Source organism: Penicillium mononematosum, assembly GCF_028829835.1.
Source record: "Penicillium mononematosum strain IBT 11891 chromosome Unknown utg000003l:1.0-8172316.0:1.0-8177699.0, whole genome shotgun sequence".
NCBI classification, from domain to species: domain Eukaryota; kingdom Fungi; phylum Ascomycota; class Eurotiomycetes; order Eurotiales; family Aspergillaceae; genus Penicillium; species Penicillium mononematosum.
In genome coordinates this window covers 1959345-1982494 of record NW_026643273.1, presented here as the reverse complement: position 1 = coordinate 1982494, position 23150 = coordinate 1959345, and the positions used below count along the sequence as shown (strand labels likewise).

Genomic DNA, 23150 nt, shown 5'->3' with positions numbered 1-23150 from the left:
GCCTAGAATCCCGCTGGCACGTGACCACGGAACGGAAGCTTTCAATCTTGACCTCGACTCCGCTAATACGCTAAGCTTACGAGATTATTCCTTTGTTTGTGCTGGATTCTCCGGCAAAACAAAAGGCTCTTGTCATGAGCTCCCAGGGGTTTTCTTTCCCGCCTCCGCCGCCCCCGCCGCCGGCAACTAACCAGGCGCCGGCTCACCACCCGACCCAGCATGGACAGAATTGGGGTGGACGCGGTGGACATGGCGGAGGTCAGAGGGGACGTGGAAGGGGACAAGGCAACCGTGGCCGAGGAGGAAATCATGCAGAAAGTGGACGAACGCCATCATATCTTCCCCCTACAGGTTTCAACTACGCGCAACCAACGTATGGTGGATATCCTCAACCTCTTCCCACAGCACCTTATATGCCTCCCCAGCCCTACCATCATGGACAAACGCCGGCCTATCAAAATCCTCAAAACCCGCCCCCCTATCCATCTCAGCAATATCCCCAGTCGATAGCTCCGGGGAACTATTCACACTACAATACGCCTAACCTTCCTACACCTTACCCTCCCACAACTCCGGCATACATGCAAGGCTTACCAGCACCTCCCCATGGCCATCCACCAAACAATCAAGCAATAATGCCCCCCATCTCATGGCGTAATGATATGCAAGGTGCGACGCCATACATGGGCGCTCAACCGGGGCAAGCACGAGGGCCACGACCTCCTCATGCGCATGGCAATCAGGGTCCGAAACCCAAGCCTGCCCAGAAGCGGGATCACTCATCTGCATTCAACAAACCGCAATCAACTGCACCTCGGACCCCCGCTGCGCCTGCCGTTCCGAGCTTCGGCAACCCTCTGCCCTTGAAGCCACCACCCGTCGCAGACTCTACAGCCAACAGAAAGGCAAAGAAGAGGAAAAGGAAGCACAACCAACTTGGACTGACCCCTAATACCGAGGACCACGAGTCAAGCGAAGAAGAGGCCGATGAAGACGAGGAATCGAAACTGGCACAAAGTGGATCTGACGCCGCACCGCTTCAGGTCTCATACAAAGGAAAGACGTCAGTGTTGCAAACACCGACCGATATTGCTGCTTGGATTGCAGAGCGGAAAAAGAAGTTCCCCACGCAAGCTCGGGTTGAGGAAAAGAAGAAGTCAATGGAGGAGGCAAAGGCAGCCCGCGAGGCAGCCCGTCAACAAAAGCAAAAGGAGCAGCAGGATAAGCGAAAAGAACACATGCGAAAGCAAAGCGAAAGCAAGACAGATTCTTCTGCAGATGCAACGACAAATGCGCAGCGCAGAGAGAAGATTCGTCGCAACCTTGAACGAGAAGAGAAACGAATCCAAAAAGCCATGGCCGAGACCGAAGCTGCTCGTCTCCGAATGGAAGCCCTACAGAAGGAGGCGTTGAGCCTGAATGCAGACCTTTCCCAAGACGAAGGTACGGGTATCACACCTGTCCCCACCCCAGTTATCAAAACTGAACCTGCAGACCCGGCGCAAGACTCAGAGCCAGCCCTCAAAGCCGAACCTGAAGACATGGTACCGGAGCCAGTCACTAAGATTGAACACGAAACTACGTTGCCAGAGGCAACCATAAAAGCTGAGCCTCATGACCCAATTGCGGAGCCCGCTCAATCAGCCGTCCTCGCTTCCCACGCGACAGAACTGCAGGGAGATCCAGGGGTGGCCGAGTCCGATAATCTCGAGCACACAATCAAGACTGGGCACCCCACCGACCATGACGTTGATGACATGGAGCTCGCATCCGACCCCGGGGCCAGCGATTGGACCTCCTCGAGTGCTTCTAGCTCAGATTCCGACTCCGACTCTGACAGCGACGACTCCGCGCCAGAGCAGGCAACTTCACGTCGCACGGGACCAGAGCGAGTGCCGCCCCCACCCCGCGAAGGCAAAAAGATGGTCTGTCGTTATTTTGCACGTAATGGGCACTGTAACCGCGGCGACCAGTGTAAATTCCTGCATGAGAATGACCCTGAACGAAGCTCGAAGGCCAAGGCCAAGCCTGAAAAGAAGGAGAAGGAGTCGAAACGCAAGGGACTTTATCAAGCTGTGAGTGCCCCATTTATTGGATTTGCGGCTCCTATTGAAATTGTACTGACACAGATTAGTTGCTGGACCGACAGAAACAAGACGACGACCGCCGGGCAATGGAAGTGATCTGCTGGCTAGGTCAGAACAATATGTTTGACGCCCCACATGATACCCCAATGAATTAGCGTCAGAACTGGAGGAACGAAACATGCAGGAAAAAAAAGGTCATAGCTTGGAGGCGTAGGGGCTTTGGTTGGATTTTCAACTTGGATGGATAACCGAAGCTCAATCGCGTGGCTCCGATAGTACAAAGAATTGAAATGAGGGAAAAAAGAAGTAAATAGGTTACATTACATCTAATTCGAATTCTTTCATGAATCCTTGCTTTTTAACCACATGCAATCTGTTGAACCAATAATGACATCTAAATTCTCTATATTGTAAAATAAGACAGTAGAAGGTTGGGTTTTTACTAAAATAGCAAGGCAAGACCGAAGTAACTAGAGCCGACCAAAGTGGATCGAGTCATTTAAGGTCACGTCGAGTTCAAGCCAGTCAACGGAGGAGATTCCCTGCCAAGCGAAGAAAAAGATGCCCGTTAGTGGTCCAAAGACTCGTGGATCACCGCCACGCTCTCTTTTGTCTCTTTTTGTCTCTTTTTCTCGCTCTTCTCTTTCTCTCGGACCCTCGCGGATCCTCTCCGGGATAGACAATGGCCAATCACTTGCCTTGCTTCCTTTTTTTGTATTTGTTTTTCCTTCCTTTGACTCAAGGCTATGCCTAGCTCCTTATCCATGATGGGGCACATGCCCTCTTTTATAAACTACTCCGTATCTCGTTCGGCCTTTTCTTCCATATTCGCCTCTTTACACTGCCTTCCACTCCTTTGAGGCCCTTTGTGATTTCTCTCTTTTATCTATATCTATCACTTGAACATTCTATCGTTACCTTTTCAACCTTATATACATATATACAGTCATAATGCGCTTCTTTATGTCCCTCGCTGTCGCCGCCATGGCCGCCGTCGCCTCGGCAAACAACATGGCCAACCCCTTCAGCATCCCCACTGAAGGTTACACCTTCAAGGTCGGCGAACCTACCCCCCCTGACATGGAAGCCTACCACCGGCGGCACTGTCAGCCTGATCCTGCAGTGGGGAGCCGTGATGACCGGTAACTCCGGCACTGTCATTGCTTGTGAGTGATAACATCAGAATGACTGAATAATTCCCCGTTAAGATACTAACCATCACCAGCGAGCATTCCGAACGATGGCAGCTACACCTGGGATGTGCCCTCCAACCTGGCCGCCCAGCCAGACTACACCATCCGGATCGTCTCGGACGATGATAGCAACAACTACAACTACATCGGCCGTTTCACCGTCGAGGGCTCCAGCGTCTCTGTCTCGTCTTCCAGCGCCAGCTCAACCGCTGCCTCCACTTCCACCGAGTCTTCCACTGAGTCTTCCACCTCGGCCACTAGCACCACTACCTCGGAGAAGTCGACCTCGAGCTCTTCGGACATCACCAGCTCTGCCACCACCATGACTACCGCTTCCAGCACTGTCGCCAGCACCTCCGCCTCCGCTACCGAGACCTCGGAGAGCTCCAGCGCTGCCTCCTCCTCGGCCAGCGCCAGCGCCAGCGCCAGCTCCTCCGCATCCCAGACTGCCGTGCCCACCACTAACGCCGGTATCGCCAACCGTGTCTCCGGTGGCATGCTGGCTCTCGTTGCCGGTGCTCTGATGCTGTAAATTATCATACAGATTTTGTCAACGAGACCTTGTTCGACATGTTTTTATTGATATATACATATTCTTTTCTCTTCACTTCTCCGATTGGTTATATCTTGAAACCAATTAATTTGTGTTATTGTCTCCCTTTTTTTCTGGGATGCAGCTGTACAAAACATCCCGTCCTTTTGACTACGGTCGGGATTGTGGATTTATTATTTGATTCTTATCTTATTTATGTATCCCCCAGCGTTAATGACTGTATACTCCCTACAATCTACTTTCCTATAATTTTGTATGTTGTATTCTCTTTTTCCAAGGTTATCTGATTTAATGTCAGACGGTGGGGGAAATATTTAATTTGGATAGTCCCGCGTCCACTTTTTTAAATTGTAGTCTAATCTCGCTAAATATTTGTGTTCGATAGTGCGTTAAATACGGTTAAATGTTTTGCCTACGTTGTAAGTACAAGTGACTACCTAGTTATGTTGTCTAGGCCTATTACTCCGTACCCTTTCTTGAATTCAATGCTACTTATTCTTACTAAACAAGGTATCATCTCAGTAAGGGGGTCTCTCACTGAAAGGAGATAAATAATGATCGACCGTTGGTGGAGTCAAGCAAATTTCCCGAGGGAGTAGGGATTTTCTCTTCTCCACAAGATTGGATTGGAGGGGACTTGATGACAAGCACATGGGCACTGCTTTGGGATACATTTTGCTTCTACAATGTTGTAATTTTTGACTAGTTTTGACTAGTAACTGTGAGTTGAGAAGAATTGTATTGTAATTTTGCCTAATTAGTCCCGGTTCAATCTCCGTGGCGAAGTTCGTATAGTACGTGCAAGGTGCACTACATAGCATGAACACCATACATATATATGTACCTAGCTACATAAAACTATATACTCAGACACAGTCATCACAGTCGTCTCGACCAACTCCTTTGTCCGACTTGGCCCTGTGCCTAACTCGTGATCACACCCACATGCACCAGGTACCAGGTCCCCTCTGCGATGAAATCTCAATCTGCTGAACTCGACGTTTCAGGTTTCCGTGAACGATGTCATTGCCATCTGGACTACCACATCATGTGTTTCGAAGATTTCGAGGGTATTCTCTAAGGTTGCCCTAAAAGTTTCCAAAGCGTTCGGGCTATGCTAGGCACCAGCGCTATGGAAACCCCCAACCCTGGCATAAAAGAAACCTCAATTCAATGCATGTCTCTCGACACACCGCATGAACATGGGAACCCCAAGCAAAAGAACTATATCGCTCATGTCCAGCCTTAATAATAGCGCCCTATCGTCATCGAAAGCTCGGCTCTAAGCAAGGGTCTTCACAAATATACAGGAACAGTCCACACCACCTCGTGTCTGCAGAGGAAGCAAGGCTCTTACCACTATGCAGGACTTTTGCTGGAGATCCCGAGACATTTGGTCTATCCAGTTACTTCATAGGGCAGATTCTGGATCTAGTCTCTGATCTATCAATCGACCATACCCTTCGAAGGAAATGTGATTGCCTATATGCAATAGATGCAGCAGACATGCAGAAACTGGGGTGGTCATCATCCACTTTCCTTTGAAATATGAATGGATGAATGGCTCAGCTTCTTCTTTCGTGTCACGTTGCTACCCTATGACATTGGTTATTGGTTCGTTGCTGTGAACGATGACATGACAGCTGGGTTTGCAATGATCGAACCCCTAGCTTGCAGCAGGGCCCATTGATGGGCCCGGGATCCGAGATCCATAATGGGATTTCGTTTCGGTCGAATCCGGCTGTGCTGCATAATTTGCTTCTTATAAAGGTGCTGCTGCATCCTTCCAAGGGATTGGGGTTCTTGCTTGCTCAGTAGTGCCATTGAAAGCTCAACCCGAACCAGAGCAGTTCTTTTTCAGATATATACACATTTTCATTAAGTTCTCCAACCAGAACAGGATACACTATGTTATCCAAATTCCTTTTTGCGTCGGCTGCGACCGTCGCGGCTCTCTCTGGCCTGGCCAATGCCCAGACAAACATCACCGATAACGACTGTGCCTCCTCATCCGAGTACTCAAGGTGCAACAGGGATGTTGCGGACAAGTGGAGCTCCTGCGTCCGAAACTGCAACGGCAATGGTAACTGTGTCGTGAACTGTGGCTGCGAGTCCCACCAGAAGTATATCAACTGCATGGCGGAGTCATGCTGGAACCAGGTATGGCTTTTATATACCCTTCGATACCAATGAACCCCGTTTATGACTATCATAAACCCATACTAATAATATCTTCTCCAGGTCTACTCCTGCAAGTACCAACTCTTCGTGCAGCAGTACTTCGCCATCTGCCCCAGCGCCCAAGAGCCAATCCCCTTCTGGCCCCCACCAGACAACGCGCCAAACCGCTGCTCCTGCGATCTAGGCAAGGTCACGCAAACGACCCTCACATCGCGAGACCAGCAAGTCAAATGCATGCGCGCCGTCACCGACAAACTCACCGCAGACATCGGCAACATCCCAGACCTGTCTAAACTAAACGACGGTCTAGACATCGCCAACCGCGCCTCGGACTGTGCCTGCTGCGGAGCCAGCGCTAGTATCTCCGCGTAAGTGAAGCACACCACCTGCGACCAGCGTACCTTCCTTCCAAAACCCCAACTAACCCCAAACCACAGATCCTGGGATATCTGCCCACACACCGAACCCACCCTCGCCGGCGCAGATATGTGGGGTGTCTTCTTCCCCTCCGATCTACCAAACCTATACACCTCCCTGCCGAACTGGGCGTGGTCGTCTTGCGACGCGACTCTCCAGGACACGAACTGCAAGGACCTTGGTTTCACTGATACAGACAAGTTCTACAAGCCGGGCGATTTCCCTAATAACGGCACCTCGACCCTGTACGAAGTTGGCGGTACGGTTTCCGCGCCTCCGAGCGGTACTGTGCTCACTTGGTCGCAGGCTTCCGCTACTTATACCGTTACCGCGACTGGGTATGACCAAAAGGCTGTTGCTAGTCAGAGTGAGTACCGTGCCACGGCTACCGGGAGCGATGAGGCGTTCCCGGTGCAGACTTCTGATAATGGTGCTGCGGCTTTGAGGACTGGTGGTCTTGGAGCTGTTGTGGCTGGTATTGTCGCGGTTGCTATGTTGTAGCTTGGTTGAAAACAGTATGCATAGACTGTGCTGCTAGGTGGAGGGAGGAAGAATTGATGTTTATGGTATTTCATGTGATATGACCGGGTTATGGGATGGTATGTGGCGTTGGGCAACGGCTGGATATACTTACTGAATGACGAACAATCCGATACGAAAGTTGCTCTATTATATCAACAAACCGTAGAGTACCAACCTTAGACCTCCATAGTGTGGACAACCAAAACTATATGAGTTGCCCACTTACTGGCTATCCGTTGCCTCCAATACACTTCGGGTCTAGAAGTCTAGATACGAGGATGTCCAATTCGAACTCATAGACCCAGAATTGCTTGTACTTCCCGAAGTGCATGGACTGTGGTAGCGCTAATTAGTGATGAATGGCTAGGGCATTTTGTGGATGTGATTATTTTGAATGGGAAGAGAACGATGCTCTTCTTAATTGTAACCCGCAGAGCAGCTATAAAATTATATAGTAAGGTCCCGAAGCCGCCCAGAACGCCAGTTACTCCACAGAAATCGGTATCAAACGTTGGAATCATAGACCCGCTAGACAATGCACGGGCACCGTGGTCAGTGTCCTGTAGGAATGACAAGCATAAAATCCACAAGATCAAAGCGAAAGACAAAAACGATCACGCAATCCACGACGGAACAACCCGCTTAAGGAACTTCATGAACTTCCAGAACCCGACCGCGTACTCCTCATTACCGTGCGGGTCCACGACCCGCTCAGGGAACGCAATACCAGCACCAAACAGCCCGGGGATATCAGACGAACGACCAGGCTCGTGGAACATGCCAGTATCATGATCGAAGCTCATAAGAAGAGGCGCGCCATTCTTCGAGAGAGCAGGGAGCGAGGTACGGGTATACCCAACGGCCTGAACAAGATAGTCACACGTCGGCAAGTACTTATGGTACTGGGCAGACTCAATCTCCGGGCCACCAGCGCAGTCGATCTTGGCTAGGACTTGGCCAGCGCTCGAAGTGGGAAGTTTGTCGTCTTCAAGCTCGGAGCGAGCAAAGTCCGCGGCCAGACCCTTGAGACCGGTGTTGTCGCGCAGGATCCAGCCGTCCTTGTACTCTGCGTAGCGGAGGGCGTGACGGGTGAACCAGCTAATGCGCAACAGAGGGTGAGAGGTCTGGGCGAGCTTGGTGAGGTTCAGGATGGCGAGGATGGCGCTGTGGGATGCGCCGACGATGGCGATGGATATAGGTCTGTCTGAGGGGAGTGTATTTGCTAGCTCGCTGGGCTTGAGGACTAGGTCGAGGTCCAAGCGCTGGATGTCCAGTCCCGGGACGGGAATTGGGGCTGTTGTGGGGAAGGAGCCTGTGCAGAGGATCAGGCGGGTAGTCTCTATGGTCTCAAGATGCTCGGATGAATTCTGTTTGATGGAAATGGTCCAGTTGGAGGTCTGGATTGTGTCATTATTAGTCTCTTAATTATAGAGAAGTAGATGTGCAATAAAATTACTAACCGTTTCGTTCAGGTTGGCCGCTTTGACAGAGCCGTGGCATGCATATACTTGCTCCATCTTCAGTAGACCGGCCGTCAGGTCACGAACCACATCCGCTGCGAAACCAAGGGTGCAGGTCGATTCTTGGTCGAGCTTGGCCAGTTTGGTGAATGCATTAGGTGATTTGGTGTTATCGATCACTTTCTGAAAAGGCTGAGTGGCTTTTGCGTATGCTTGGAATAATGAAACCTTGGTGTTGCTGAATGGTACTTTGTTAGTATCTTCCGGTCTGTGTTTACGTTTCAGGAACCCGGTACAAACCTAGGAACTTCGCGATACTTGCTATGGACTCTCCCAGCTTCAAAAGAAGGATCGATCCATGCGATTGTGCCCAGCTGGCGCTCCAACAAGTTTCCCATAACGGCAACTCCGGCCGGACCGGCTCCTACGACGACCGCTGCGCATTTCCGAGTAGCCATGTTGGGGTTGTAGTGATTGGAAACTGGGAGTAAGAATAAGAAAGCGAGTGTAGAACTCAAGCGATTCAAAAATGGGAACGAGAAAGAGTTGTAAAAATGTAAAAACGGCGTTTATTTGAGCAACTAAATAAACAGAATCGCAGTAGATAGCACGACGGGGTCCGCGACGGGGTTTAAAAAGGGGGGAACAGTCGGCTAAGACCCAAGGGACAACATCATCGGCGACGGGAATGCGTGGTATTTTCATGCAATAACGCAACCAGCGTCCAGTCAGGGCATCGCTATAGAGCGGGAACACTCATTACTTCTCCAGGTGAGGGTCCCCGACATCCCATGACACATGTGTAGCTCTCGGTCGAGATGGGTCGCCGTTCTATCGACATGTATTGGCCAATCCATGTTGGAGCGGGGACCTTTTAACCTAAAATTGGCTGCTTCACATTTGGCGGTGATGGCTCGGGAATCCCAAACGGCGACTCATTCGGTGACTCATTCGTTCAATCGGCGACTGGACTTCACCGCTTCCCGTCGGGCTGTCGGCCTGTCGGCAGGGTCGATCCGCGCTCAGTATATGAAGAGATGCTGGGAATAAACACCATTTTCATAGCATAGGTGGGAAATGTTGCGAGTCCATATTTGGACACGGTTAGCATCAAGGAGGAATAAAAAAGAAGTAAAGCAGGTCGAGGAGGCTGTTGGCTTTATATTGTGTTGGTTTGGCGTCGATCAGACAGTCTTGGCAGAATGGCGTGATCGAATTTTAGGCTTCTGAGGCCAATCATCGCTGAGGAAGTATACATCGATATAGGGCTGAGGTATGGGGTCTATTGATCCGGGACTAATATGTGGCATAAAATATTTCTTTTGACAGGTCAGCTAGCACTTTTGTTAACGAAAACAAAACCCATATCTACACGTCCGACAGTTGCCTTTGATCTAACCTTCCCTCACACAGCCCAGTATATCCTCACGCTCGCGTGATAAACGTGGTTTGACCAGCCGGGAAATCTCGCTCGGGCCCAAATGGCAATCGAATCGCCAATCTCCATCTCGCGAACTCCATGTCCATCAAGAGTAAGCCGGCCACGACCCTGAGTCTTCTCAATCTCAAATGCCTCGGGCGAGTCTGCTTGGATATCGTCACGATAGTCCCAAACAATTCTATTGTGCTGCATATCGCTCACGTGGGCCCCATTGACTTGCAATTTGTTGTCACGCGGCAACAGCAGTGCATCTGCCTCGGTATAGTGTTTCCGGACTCGCCCACGCTCATTGTCGAGGATCTCTTGCTCGATTCCGTCGACATACATGTTCCTCATATGGGCTCCGTGAATCACTTCGGTATCAAACCAAGTCCATGAATACTCATACATGTTCTCGCGGAGTCTCCCGCCGCCTTGGTCGTGAGATGAGATATTGAAGACTATCTTGCGGCAAGGGTGTGCTCCGCGATGAGGCAACGGGGCAGGATTCGACTCTTGCTCCAAGCTCTAAAAAAGAAACAATTCATCAGTACGGGGGCCATCAGCTAATTTGAGAACAGATATACATACATTCCGATCATAGCAGAAGGGAACTGTCTTTAACAAAACTTGATCACAGTCTTTATGAATGATCCGCTGGTCCTGCATTTTCTGCTCTACCGAAGCCCAATATTCCGCAGCATCCACGATCATATCGATGAGCTCCTCGGGGAGACCATGTGGGACCTTACACTGCAACAAATGCCGGACATTGAGTACATCCACTAAGGTGGGATGGAACTCTTGAGGTCCTGGAACTGGGATACACTTACCCGACCCATCAGAGTCTGTGCTGCTCGGATCTGGAGAGGGCTGACCATGAGACCAGAAGTGGTTGCCCGGGCGAACTCCAAAAGGCAACATGATGGTAGTAACAAGAACTTTTAGATGACTTTTAGATGCTGGCTTCAAAAGCTTTGGTGACACCCGCACACGGATAGACGTCACCGTGGGACTTTGCGGTGGAGTTGATTCCGCTCAGACACGGTGCCACAACACATACAACTGGTCAGGTACGATCTGTATGAAAGACTATTTTTTTCCCCTTTCTGTGTACTACCTCAACTAAGGGATTGGTTAGCTTTGGCCATTGCAAAGTTTTTGTCGAATCGAGCGCACACCTAACCCCCCCGCATACCACCGACGACGAGGTTGGAACTCACTTTGGACCGTAGGAGCTATTGAATTTGCTGGAAGAAACTCGAAGTAGTGCGACATATAAAGGAACTAAATACTTCATGGCGGGAAAACATGTACATATGATTGACAAGCCGATCGTCCATGATCTACGTTAATTGTTGACAATGACGTCAATGGCTCCAGTTTAAATCTTCATCTACGTCAATGGCTCTACTTATAGCCTCATCGTACATATGTGCCACAAATTAAATTTTGTTCCTGATACGGGGTATACCTCCAGAACTTTCCATGGAAATTACTACGTCGATGCCCAATGCATGTCTGGTCTCGAATTTTGTGTTCCTCATACAATATATTCAAATGCCCTTCCTAACGCCCATAAGAGATACAATATGGCTTATTTTATTTTCAGCCACGTCTACCACCCGCAGCTTTGTACGCAGCAGCCCGCTTGCTGCTTCTGCTTTCTCGCTTGGCCTTCGAGCCACGGCTCTTTTGCTTCATCTTAATGGTTGATGATCCCTCAGTAGCGCGGTGGCCCTCAAACACGAAAGAGTTGCCGGCAATGGTACTGCTAGCATCGGCCTTCACCTTAGCCGCACCCGCTCGGCCCAGTAGCCTGTTGGCACGTCCCTGCATCGTCTTCTGGGCCTCGTCTACACGAGACTTCTTGGTCTCAGGACCAGAGGGTTCGCGCTTCTTAGCGATCTTGCGGGCCCGAGTGACACGCAGCTTGCGGGGGAGCATGGGCGGGAAGTTCTTTCCATTGAGCGGAAGCGACTCCTCAACACCATTGCCATCGTAGAACTGGACATAGGCAAATCCTTTGCCGACACGAGTGGTGCTGTCACGGATCACACGCACGAACTCAACGTTCTTCTTGACGGCTTTCTTGTCTTTGCCTCCAGTGTGGGCGTTGAAAATCCGCCAGAGACCCTCTTCAATATCGGCGGGAGCGCGAACCTTCTTCTTCTTGCCGGTCTTCTCGTCCTCTTCGGGGGTCTCGCTGTCAATGAAAGACAGGTTTCCGACAAATACACAGCGCTTGTGATCAATTTCTGCGGGATGAGCAAGGCTGTCAACTCGCAAATGACGGTCCAAAACAATGGTGCCGTTCAAGGCGGCGGGGGCCTTGCGTGCGGCCTGGAGGGAGGTGTAGACAGCGTATGCGTTGGTGCTAGGTGTGGTCTCATCGAGAATCTCGCGCTTCGCGAAGGAAGCGCGCTTGGGAATACCACCACCACTGGCGAATGCAACAGAGCGGAAACGGATCGACTCGATCTTGTGCGGGCCGGTGGATTCAGGAAGCGTAGAGCAGAAAGAGGTCAGGTGTCTAAGGAGTGTCTTCTTGGCAGTCTTGGACTTGATAGCCTCGGTAGAGACGTTGCCCAGGAAGACAGTGCGGTTGGACTTCTCAACCTCATCGGACTTGGCGGAACCGGTCAAGCTCTCGTGCACAGGTACAGGGGCGGTCTCCTCTTCATCGCTGTCTTCTGATGCCGATTCTTTGTCGGAATCCTCGTCTTCGTTATCTTCGCTACCTTCTTGTTCGGTCTTCTTTTGGCGCTTTGCTTGCTCGGACTTCCTCTTTTCCTCGTCCTTCTCCTCCTCCTTTGCAATGCGACGCATATATGTCTCCTCGACATCCTCGCCGGCACTCCCACGCTTGCGTTTCCGGTTTTGTGTGTCGGTAGGTTGTTCTTCTTCCTCCTCGGCCCCAGAATCGCTTTCTTCGGCATCCTCCATTACTTCATCGCCTGACGCAGATGATTCGTCCTCTTCAGCAACTTCATCGTCGTCCTTTTTCGCCCGTTGGATAGGCTCGACATACTTGATCACCGGGGCTTGCACAGGACCAGCCTAGATATTATCAGCTCAAAGTTCATTAATTGCACATCAAGATAGACGTACACTTTGCGCAAAAAGCGAGGACAATGTTGGGTCCAGAGATGCACCACCGAAGGGAAGAGTGGTAGCGGAGTTGCTGGTCCTCTCCTCCGTCTTAGACGAAGACTTTGATTTTTTACCCATTTTGATATGTTGGGTTGTATTATGTCTAAAAATGAGTGACCAAGACGTAGGCTTGTTGCGATTGACACTGGTGCCGATGATAGCTCCGACTTTTTTTTTTTCCTTTAGTTTCTGCTTATCGGGTCTTGGCGCGGAAAGCTGCTTATCACATGACTAGGAGTACATTTACGAGTATGTAGGAACATGATGTTCTTACTATGAAGGTACATCGTACGCTGTATATGATAGATATGCATGAATATTACTTATGCAGGCTTTCTGTGTTACTTATTCTTGTCTATAAGTACCAACTTTTCTATATATTCTGGACTGAGAGGTCCTTGTTTGTGATTAGGCGGTAAGCTGTGGACGTATGATGCACTTATACACCATCTAACATATTGAGACTGGTGAACATATCCTTTGATCTATATTTCTTCAGTGTTTCTTCAGGCCAAAAAAGCAAGATCAACATATTATTCCGCAAGATGGCCTACCTCATTCCAACTACGTCAGATACCATCTCACGTGATTTCCTTTTTTCTTCGGGCGGTGAGTCTTGCCCTCACCCGAACGCAACGCGGCAGAATCAGCGGTCACTCGCTTCTGTTGCTGCACCCCATCATAGCGATCTGCTGCTTTTGTCTGCTGAAACCCCCTCTTTCGGTTGTGATTTCCCATCCTTGATCATTGGTTTGATCTTGATTACGGTCCCTGGCCACTTCTTCATGCCGTCAACCCCCCTGCGACTCGGTACCCTCATCTTGTCCGCTTCCTAGCCATCGTCCCCTCGTCCTCCACAGTCGGTCTGCGCAGGATTCGTCGGACCGAAAGCTTTTACGGGCTACAACAGTGTTGACACGCGTGGGCTTGGACTTAAGCCATAACTCGCGTCTCAGGAACGCGGTGGTTTTGGGAATCGTGCTCGGTCGCGAGCAGCTGTGCTCATTACCGGCGTCGCTCCCGGCGCATTGTTGAAACGGTACGTCGCTTGAGGTTCTACATCAACCCCAGAGTTTCATCTGGTCACTTTTGCAAGGAGGGAGCGTCTCTATGTTTCCTGGAACTACTGTGATCGGTACCCTTGCTTTGCGCGACCTTTAGTACCCTATGCTGGGCGATTGTTGCCGACTCTGGGGGCGTCCGATGATCAATCTCCGCACCACCGCCTTCTGGAGGCGCTGACCTATCTCTCGCACCCACCAACTACTTTTTGCCCACCAACCCCGTCCTCCACTGGTTTTGCCGAGTTGACATGGCAATTGAGCTAATTCGATCTGTGGTTCCTCCAGATTCTCGATCGACACACCATCTGCCGGATTGGTGACCTTCCTCCCTCTCCTCACGCCTGCGGCGAAACTCGACCTCGCTGCAAGCAATCAACCGCTCAATACCCTCCACCCCAACTCTTCTTCTCTTCACTCACGTCGTGCTGCGCCAGCTCTCTTAGCTGTATAATTGTCCATGGAGGTAGCCGAGAGCAGAGAACAGGCCTCCGTTGGTCCAACAACGGGGGCAGAGTCCACATACCCCAATGGCGACCGAAACCCTTTCCTAGATGACCCGCTCATTGACGATGATGGACGCTCAAGTAGCTTGAGTGAGATCGATGACGTTTCGGATAACGAGCCGTCCGACTTCGAAGATCCTATCAAGTCAGACAAGCCAGTTGAGAACGATTCGGAGGCCGAAACCGAGCGCATCGAGGACTCTCCACACAACATCCGGAAACATGACATTGTGTTGAGTGCCGCTAGTGCTGTGCCAAGCCCTAGCAAGCTTCATCAATCTACGACACTCGATGATGTCGATGATGAAGCACTCGTGGCGGACGATTCTCCTAGCAAACCGCGGCGATCTTCAAAGAACAATGGCTTGACCGAGGATATTCCAGACCTGGGCGATCTAGGCGATTCCGGGCTTCCAAATAGCCTCAACAAGAAACGAAAACATGAAACTGTTCCCGAGTCGGGCGACGAAGAGCCCACGAAGAAGCGACGGAGCTCAATCAGGAGTGACTTGAGTGACCCGATCGATGATGATACTCCCCTCTCGCCTGAGCCGCTCGGTAATCCCATGGATATCAATGATGATGACATACCGGTTGATGAAGTCCCCGAGTCGGACCTCCCAGCCCCGCCTTCGAAAGGCAAAAAGGGCAAAAAGGGTAAGCGGAAAGGAAGAAGGACCCAAGACGCCGATGAGGAGGTGGAAGGCGGGGTCGAGGCCACAGTAGAGTATGTTGCTGATGAGATTCTCGGCGAAGACGAGGAGCCTACAGAACGAGGAGATGAGCCCGATGACGCGGAGGCAGTTCTTCGAGCCGAAGAGTGTAAGTCATCCCCTTCATGGACTCTTTAGGCACCGCAGACATTAATGCCATGTACAGCTGTGAAAAAGATGTCTGCTATGGATTCACTAGCGACACTGGAGAAAGAATTTGCGACGTTACGTGACAAGTAAGAGATCCCCCCCGTCTCGCAAGTTTCGTTGCTCACAATCATAGGATTTATGATGAACGGATATCCAAACTGAACCGCGAGTTGGAGATGCTTACCGGTCCGAACCCGACGCATCCTGAGTACTTGCGGCAGATTGAGTGTGTGCAACGTTACCGGGACGCCAAGATCAAATACGAGCAAAACTTGTATCGATACCGCATGAAGTCACTCATGCACAAGGGTCTGGCCGAGCGATCACAGGCACATAGCACATACTACCAGCGGATCCGGGATGCGCGCGAGTGGCATTCAAGTGCAGTCAGCAAGCAATTCTACGCCATTCAGCATGATCGCTTCAAGACAGACGAGCTTAGCCCGCACCATATCATCCCATTCCCCACCCGTCGCTCGCAGCAAATCGCACATCAGACTGCATACAACCAGGAGGTTTCAATCATGGCCGGTGTCGCCAAGTATGTTGGCTTCCCGGCTGCCCCATCCTTGATGGGTGCACGACCCACGGAACTTGATGACGATCTTGAAAAGATGGGGGTAAGTCATATTCACATTTCCCAAGTTTGAACAGTTGCTGACAGCAAGGTATAGATTCCTATCGAGAATCGCGCTTCGGCACCACGGCATTCATCCACAATACCACGGACGACCATGTCTACCATGTCTTCTAATGCATTCCGTTCGGCCGCTGAAGAAGCATTCCTAGAACAAACACCCTGGGCAAACCCACAGCATCCCATTCATCAGCAGCAGCATCAGCAACAGCAGCACTCGCAGCCACCTCGACCACAGGGCCGTACATTTGAGCATCCGCAGCCGTCATCATATGCAACGCCAGCCGCTCAAAAGCGGATGGTCGACATCAATGCACCCAATGGATCTGCCTCCACCATTCCCGAGAATGCCTCTGCTGCCAACTCGTCAGCTAACAACACCCCGTACGGCATGGAGCACGATCCAAGGCATCAGGCGCAAGGGCCCTTCCGCAACCCAGATTATGATGTCGATCATCGCAAATCCGGGTTCCGGTCACTAAGTTCGTCCCCCTTGGACGTGCGGAAAGCACAGCCGCATCTTAGCCATGCCCTTGAACACCGCTCTCCTATTACCGACGCCCCGTCACACAATCATATCTTCTCTCCGCCTTCAGCACGACAAGGCTTGTTTCAACCTTCAGCCGCTCTCCAACGGGAGACCTCGCCATCCCTCCCGCCTAAACCTGCTGATGTGGTACATTACCGCGCTCATCAGGCAGGGATTTCCACAGGGACTGGTTCAAATCACATGCCTAATCGATGATCGGTTACCCTTGCGATTCTTTCTAAAACGACTGGTCAACACCCCCTAATACCCGGGAGTCTCCTACCTCCTCTTTCATGCATTGCACTTCTCTTCTCCTGTGATAAATCCTATGTTTTTCTACTCTCCAGCTCTTTCTCCAGCAGCAAATGTATCTTGACTGTCATTTTTGCCTGTGCTGCATGGATAGAATACCAATCTGGGGTCTTGTCTTTGAGTTTTAACAGCGTTCACATGTGGGATACTTCCGTTGTCATTACTTCTAACTTTGGATTCGAAGACTTTATTTGAATGGAACGGAATCTTGTTGAAGATGTTATAGTTTCTTTTTTTTATGACGGGGTGTATGGGTTCTGGATTTGTTTCTTCGTGCAGACAGTAGGGAGACATCTTTTGCCTGGAGTTTCTCTTCCTTTTCTCCTTCTAGTGTCTGCTTTTTCTAGTTGTTTTGTGCTTATTGGTGTACATACCACGCCTTTATTTCATATGAGGCCTCCACACCCTTTCTTTTCTTATTCCCTGTGTTAAGATCTTCGATTTACAACTGTACTATGAAACAAGGTTGTTTCAAGACATTCACAACCACACCCACTCTCCGTCGGATCATTAATTATCTTACTGAGACATTTAGGTAACTCCCGAGGCCCTGCCATGGTTGGCAGGTTCACCAAGCCATCTTCAATGAGCCTCAAGAGAAAATCTACATAGCGGGGCTGAGCCTTGGAACCATGGCGGCGCCACACCTTAGCCTTATCCCAAGTGGAGCTCATCTGACATTAAGATTCACCTGTGGACTTCACCATCCAGGAAGATGAACAATAAAATGATTAACCGGACAATGTGTACATATAAAGACCAGGATTCAGAAAATGTGATGAAGCACAGATTTGATGACGATGCTAGATCGAGAGTTGACCCAGCCTGGGCGACATTTAATCCTCCCTGGTGATGATTCTTGTGCTGTCAGATTGACTATTGATGTCAAGACGATTAGGTATAATGTAATTTGCGTGTTGCACAGCATATTTCTTCTGTTTTCTCTCACACCAGCTAGTTTCGTAGATGCATTGTCATTCAATTTGACACTTATATCTACTCATATATATATTTCTAGGAACTAAGTTTGCATATTGTTAAGGGACTCCCAAAAATTGAAAATCGACACCTCATCCATAAGTGCATCAATGGCATCTTCGCCAATTGTTATCCCTGCCATAGGATCATCCACTGGGACTTCCTGCAGTGGGGAAGACTCAGACGCCAACTCGGGGAGAACTCTTTGAGCGACATAGTTTGGGAAAATATACCGAATGGCTTCGAGAAAGATACCTCGGAAGACTGAAGAGCAGGGGTGGGTGTGTCGCATCTGTTCCAAGACTATCATACACACCTCAATCTTGTTCAGACCCAGACGACGGGAAACGGGATCAGGAGATTTGCAGTTGAGGAGGTGGACGTGCATTGCCGGGACTAAGAGCGGTGGCCTGAAGTGATTGTCAGATAAAATATTATTTGCAGGAGATTTGCGCACTCACGTCATTGGACCCGAGAATGCCAACAGCTTCTCGTTTGCCAGATTATCGAGGATGGCATTGGTCTGTAGCGCAGCCGTATTGATCTGATTTCGGACGTGAGTGTGCCATGTGTTCTGGCGAGATGCAGGCAGCCCTTCCGGGTCCTTTGTGATGAAAGGACGGTAAAAAGTGATTATGAATGCTCTTTTGGCTGTTAGCAGCAATTATAGGCGGAGATAGTATCAACACTCACTGGTAATGAAGCTGCAAGTGATACAAGTAAAAGGTTGCCAGTGGACTTTGTCCCGTCCCCTGGTCTTCGGGAGGTGGAAAGTGCAAAATCTTTTGCTCAAGGGCTTCAACCTGCTCAATGGACGAACTGGCCCCAAAGGGTTGGTAGCACAAAGTGAGTGTGTTCCCCAAGAGCTGAGTGAGTTGAATAAGTGTCACCCAGTAGTCCGCTAGCTGTGGCAGGTCCTTCGGAACATATGCTGCCGATATAGATTCGGGTAATCCGGCAAAATCACTCAGCATATCATCTGCAGATGGTGGTATAGTGTTACAGTCATTCATGTTGATTCTCAATGGACGGCCCATGGTGAGACTTAGCCAACGATCTCGAAAGAAACAGGTCCACCAAAGGCGGCGCCAAAGACGCTGTTGTGGTTTACTGATAGGTGAATTGGCGCAGACCGCAGCGGAGAAACGATGCAGGCCCATTGTTTGGCAAAGGCTAATGGCAATACCCAGCCAAAACCACGGCTGGGTATAAGTATCGGCTTCAGAGTGGTAAAATCCCAAGAGAAGTGCTGATTGAAGGAGAACTGTGTTGTCTGTCTCACCCCCATTATGATGCATACACTAAGAGCAGGGCATTAGCCAGGCGTAATTCGGGAATAGATCAAATGTTAGATTGCTTACCTTTGCACGAGAGTACATGGATTCCTTCATCTCTTTCCTGGACGAAAATCCCTCTGATTTCCAGGTCTCAGCCGGAAGATGCTATATCCGCGTTAGTTAGACCGCAGTTCCGCTCAGAGGAGGTAGGCTTTACATTTGCAGCAGCATAGAAAATGCTCCATAGTAATATCAGATTGTATGGTTGACCATCTCCACTGGGATAGAGGTGTGGAAGCGTTGTAACGTCAATCACCGGCATAATGGGATGCACATGATGAAAGTATGCCCGTAGAAGTTCATCGCAGATCTCTTTTCGGGGCATATTGAAGACCCCTTTGTACTGCAAGTATGCTTTATCCTCGGGAGATAGCGAGACGGATGTTTTAGAAGTGAGCAGGATATGCCGTTGTGCAGGCTCGTGTGAAGGCGAGCATATATCAAAGACGGCACCAAACCCAGGCGAATCACCTTCGGTTTTGGATCAGCTTCAGGTTCTTTTCAAAATGAAGAAACTCGTGCGGTGACTACAGACCAGTGTAGAATGGTGCTTGGCCAGTTTTGCTGCTTTTCCCGAGGACTTTGGTTGCGATTTCAACGCCAGTCTGCTCTTCATCCTGGCGCCGAGAATAGTCCGGGGGATTAGAGACACTCCGAGAAGATAGCTCAGGACGATCTAAATTATGCGAAGGTGGTGCATTTGGGAATGAATCAAATGGAAGTGAAGCCTGTGGTATCAATCTACTCGAATCGCCATTAGGGGGGGCTGCTAATAATAGACGCAGGTCGACGTGTACGTCTCCCTCGTATGCTGTATATGTCAGCGATGAGCTTCGATCAGTCCGGAAGAAAACCTCACGCTTGGGCTTTTGTCGGCGGAACGGTACATTCTCTGCCATCTTGCGTACAGCCTATACAAGGGATACCTGTCACCATCACGCTACAGCGAACCTTGCGCTGCCGGCAATTTTGACAAGCAGCAGCCGATCGATAACGTCGTGTAGACATGGTTAGTCTGCCAAGTATTGACAAGGATGCATCTGCCGAGAGAAGGTGAATGTCAAGTAGAGGTTCTCCGAGGTAGCCGAAACTAGAAACTGGGTCCCGACAGTTCCGAGGTAATATTTTTTTTATACGGGATATCTGGGACTACACGGAAAATAGAAATATCAAGACGCCCGGGCATTTATAAGGTTTTAAGGTCGTTACACATGATGTAGGCGGTTGCACAGATCGTTACACGCGATGTTACCTAGGTACACATGTGGTTACACAGATCTTTGTAACCTCAGGCATCACAATTCTTATATGACATGTATTTTTATGCTCCACATATTGTATTGATTCAAGTTAAATAGGCTAAATACAAGAATCTCTATAGTGTTTCAGGGCTATAGGAGAGTAATCCCAGTAAAAGCCCGGTGCTCCTCGGAGTAAACCTTCTCCTTGTGGTTGCCATCCAGGTCGCATCGGTAGATAGATCCACCTAGATCAGTGAGATAGACATAAGAATTGATGGAATCCAACTTCAGACCGATTGCCTCGTTCAGACCCCTGGTAAGAATCTCATATCCTCTCGGGGAACTGGTTGATAGAGGGAGACCATCCTCCCCCAACCTGACTCTGTTTAGTGAGTTGCCCCATGGGATTTCGCCACGATCGGTCCAGTAAAGTACGCGAGAGGTTTCTTCTACCTCAAGATCAATGGGTTCGGGAAGATCAGACAGAATGCACTGGATATCACCTCGAGCAGCAGCTGACTGACTCTTAGGAGTTATGATATCCGCGCAGAGGATCCGGCCTTCACCACCCTTGGAGGGTCCTTTCTGGGTCCAGTAGAATTTACCTTGACTTGGGCTCACAGCGACTCCCACGCACCATTCGGAGACACGCTTCGCAGGGGCAAAATCACGGCCAGTGTTATCAATCAAAACCTCCAGGTTGGAGCCGTCGAAGGCACAGCGATAGACTCGGCATCCTTCACGGTCACTGAAGTAGACGGTTTGCGCCATGGAATCAAGGGCTAGCTGTTTTGGTGTATTCACAGTTCCTGGGGCAACAAGAGTTTTGATATCCGTCCCATCCACGTTGGCGGAGAAGACGGCCCCGTCGGTCTTTCCGGGAACGCCCATGCAAGTCCAGAATATGCGGCCAGAGGTTGGGTCTACAGCGAGTCCATCAGGCAATGGTTGGCCTTTAAGAATCGATTTCTGTAGCTTGCCGTCTGCGGAAACCCGGAGGATCTCTCCTGCTGTCATAGTGGGTGTGTTGGCTGAGAGTCCCACGTCCAACACCAAAATGTCGGGCTTCTTTGAGTCTGCCTTGATAGGAGTCGAGTCGCTAGTTGCATAGAGGCCACCCTTTGAACACTTTGTTCCCAGCTTTCCATGGTCCAGGTAGTTGCTCTTCAAAAAGTCGACCGTCTTCTCCGGGGAGAGTCCACGTTCATCCACGTAATGACCCTCAATGAAGGCAACGGTGTCTAGGCCAACATCTAGGCAATATTCTGTCAGCGAACAGATTCTCATAAAATCAGTGAAGGTGAGCAAACATCATCTTACCGTCCATTGTCCGGCAGGGAAGACTCTTTCCTTTGAGAAACAGTTCAGTCCACATCGAATCAATTTCCTCGGGAACCGAAACACCTTCAGCTAAGATAGTCAAGACCTCCCGCTTTACAGCAGCCCACAGCCGATTGAAGATGAATCCAGTGGACTCCTTTCTTGCGACATATGGACTTGTGGCAGCTTCCTTGCAGCGCTCAACCATGAAAGGGAATATCTCTGGGGAAGTGTATCCATCTGTCATAAGTTCCACAATCATACACGCCGGTGGCATATAATAATGCATGTTCAGGACGCGCGTCTTTGTGGAATCCGAGATCTGACTGATCATCTCCGAAGTCTTGTATGAGGATGAATTGGAAGCCAAGATGCAGTCATTGGGAGTGAGGGCCTCCAATTCAGCGAAAGTGGCGATCTTGAGCTCGAGCTTCTCGGGGACAGCTTCAATGACAAGCCAGGCATTTCGAACAGCTTGTTCCATACCCGCGACGGCTTCGAATGATCCGGGGACTTGGTTGGTCTTGGCGGAGTATGATTGAACATTTTTCTCAATATATGCCACACCGTCTGCTCGCTGTTGCGCGTTCGGGTCTCGAATCTTGACGTCGAAGCCGGCTGAAGCCCAGATACATCCTGAAGCAAGAATTTTGTCAGCAAAATCCATAAATGACACGCTGGATGAAATACAGACCTACTCGGCGGCCGAGTACACCTGCGCCAAGAATGGCAACAGGGCGGCTGCGGTAATTTCGCGGAGGTTGCCAGTGTGATGACATGTTGTGAAGCAAGTGCTTTGAGTTCAAGTGTAAAAAATGGTCTAGTTGGTGTATTGGTTCAATCACAGTGGCAGGTAAGTTCCTTTTATATCCCATTGTTCCCATTCCCATTGCCATTGCCATTGGCATCGTCATTGCTATTCCGTACTACCCTCGGAAGTCCATTATCCACTACTCAGACCAGAAATATCAAGGGAGTTCGTTAGACACGTCAACAAACTCTATACCAATGATCATCTATCTGGTTCATTCCTCGGAAACTCCAGTCCCGGGCCGTGGAAGCGAGACCAATGAGGAAAACTTCTCAAACAGGTTAGGATTGGCAAATCCAACGATTTCGGCAGATGTGGAAATATAGTTGACAGGTGTAATCAGGAAATTAGATGCAGAACGCTTAATATGGGCTGATCTCCCGAGGTCAGACCTTGTTCTTTCGGCCCATTATACTATGGATAACAATGTGGAGCCCCATGCCGAGGGAGTATACCTCGGAAAGTCCCCCTGTTTGGAGCTGAATATTAAATATAAAAAAAAAATCTTTATAGGATATACGAAAAATAAATAGCGCATTTAGTTCTTAAAACTATAAAGCACTTGTCTT

The 23150-nt window shown here is 49.8% G+C and overlaps 9 protein-coding genes across 9 annotated transcripts; 4 read left to right on the top strand and 5 right to left on the bottom strand.

Annotated features, from left to right (window-relative positions):
• Window positions 1–134: 134 nt before the first annotated feature.
• Window positions 135–2242, top strand: N7519_005695 (CCCH zinc finger protein; the record flags this gene model as incomplete). The annotated part of the gene is made up of 2 exons (XM_057292471.1): window positions 135–2075; window positions 2135–2242. 2 exons carry the CDS (start codon window positions 135–137, stop codon window positions 2240–2242), a joined length of 2049 nt encoding a protein of 682 aa, XP_057147282.1.
• A 796-nt stretch (window positions 2243–3038) lies between these two features.
• On the top strand, window positions 3039–3812 carry N7519_005694 (GPI anchored serine-threonine rich family protein; the record flags this gene model as incomplete). The annotated part of the gene is made up of 3 exons (XM_057292470.1): window positions 3039–3143; window positions 3175–3253; window positions 3313–3812. 3 exons carry the CDS (start codon window positions 3039–3041, stop codon window positions 3810–3812), a joined length of 684 nt encoding a protein of 227 aa, XP_057147281.1.
• Window positions 3813–5741: 1929 nt separating this feature from the next.
• Window positions 5742–6932, top strand: N7519_005693 (uncharacterized protein; the record flags this gene model as incomplete). Its single annotated transcript, XM_057292469.1, has 3 exons — window positions 5742–5993; window positions 6075–6382; window positions 6452–6932. 3 exons carry the CDS (start codon window positions 5742–5744, stop codon window positions 6930–6932), a joined length of 1041 nt encoding a protein of 346 aa, XP_057147280.1.
• A 635-nt stretch (window positions 6933–7567) lies between these two features.
• Window positions 7568–8871, bottom strand: N7519_005692 (uncharacterized protein; the record flags this gene model as incomplete). The annotated part of the gene is made up of 3 exons (XM_057292468.1): window positions 7568–8350; window positions 8414–8651; window positions 8714–8871. 3 exons carry the CDS (start codon window positions 8869–8871, stop codon window positions 7568–7570), a joined length of 1179 nt encoding a protein of 392 aa, XP_057147279.1.
• Window positions 8872–9818: 947 nt separating this feature from the next.
• Window positions 9819–10757, bottom strand: N7519_005691 (uncharacterized protein; the record flags this gene model as incomplete). Its single annotated transcript, XM_057292467.1, has 2 exons — window positions 9819–10361; window positions 10425–10757. The coding sequence occupies 2 exons, from the start codon at window positions 10755–10757 to the stop codon at window positions 9819–9821; spliced, it is 876 nt and encodes a 291-aa protein (XP_057147278.1).
• Window positions 10758–11441: 684 nt separating this feature from the next.
• On the bottom strand, window positions 11442–13064 carry nop12 (rRNA-processing protein NOP12; the record flags this gene model as incomplete). Its single annotated transcript, XM_057292466.1, has 2 exons — window positions 11442–12893; window positions 12945–13064. 2 exons carry the CDS (start codon window positions 13062–13064, stop codon window positions 11442–11444), a joined length of 1572 nt encoding a protein of 523 aa, XP_057147277.1.
• A 1443-nt stretch (window positions 13065–14507) lies between these two features.
• Window positions 14508–16798, top strand: N7519_005689 (uncharacterized protein; the record flags this gene model as incomplete). The annotated part of the gene is made up of 4 exons (XM_057292465.1): window positions 14508–15375; window positions 15433–15502; window positions 15550–16036; window positions 16091–16798. 4 exons carry the CDS (start codon window positions 14508–14510, stop codon window positions 16796–16798), a joined length of 2133 nt encoding a protein of 710 aa, XP_057147276.1.
• A 1117-nt stretch (window positions 16799–17915) lies between these two features.
• Window positions 17916–20108, bottom strand: N7519_005688 (fungal specific transcription factor domain-containing protein; the record flags this gene model as incomplete). The annotated part of the gene is made up of 7 exons (XM_057292464.1): window positions 17916–18282; window positions 18334–18516; window positions 18566–19173; window positions 19234–19314; window positions 19367–19680; window positions 19745–20020; window positions 20069–20108. 7 exons carry the CDS (start codon window positions 20106–20108, stop codon window positions 17916–17918), a joined length of 1869 nt encoding a protein of 622 aa, XP_057147275.1.
• A 492-nt stretch (window positions 20109–20600) lies between these two features.
• Window positions 20601–22549, bottom strand: N7519_005687 (uncharacterized protein; the record flags this gene model as incomplete). The annotated part of the gene is made up of 3 exons (XM_057292463.1): window positions 20601–21703; window positions 21771–22406; window positions 22465–22549. The coding sequence occupies 3 exons, from the start codon at window positions 22547–22549 to the stop codon at window positions 20601–20603; spliced, it is 1824 nt and encodes a 607-aa protein (XP_057147274.1).
• Window positions 22550–23150: the final 601 nt, after the last annotated feature.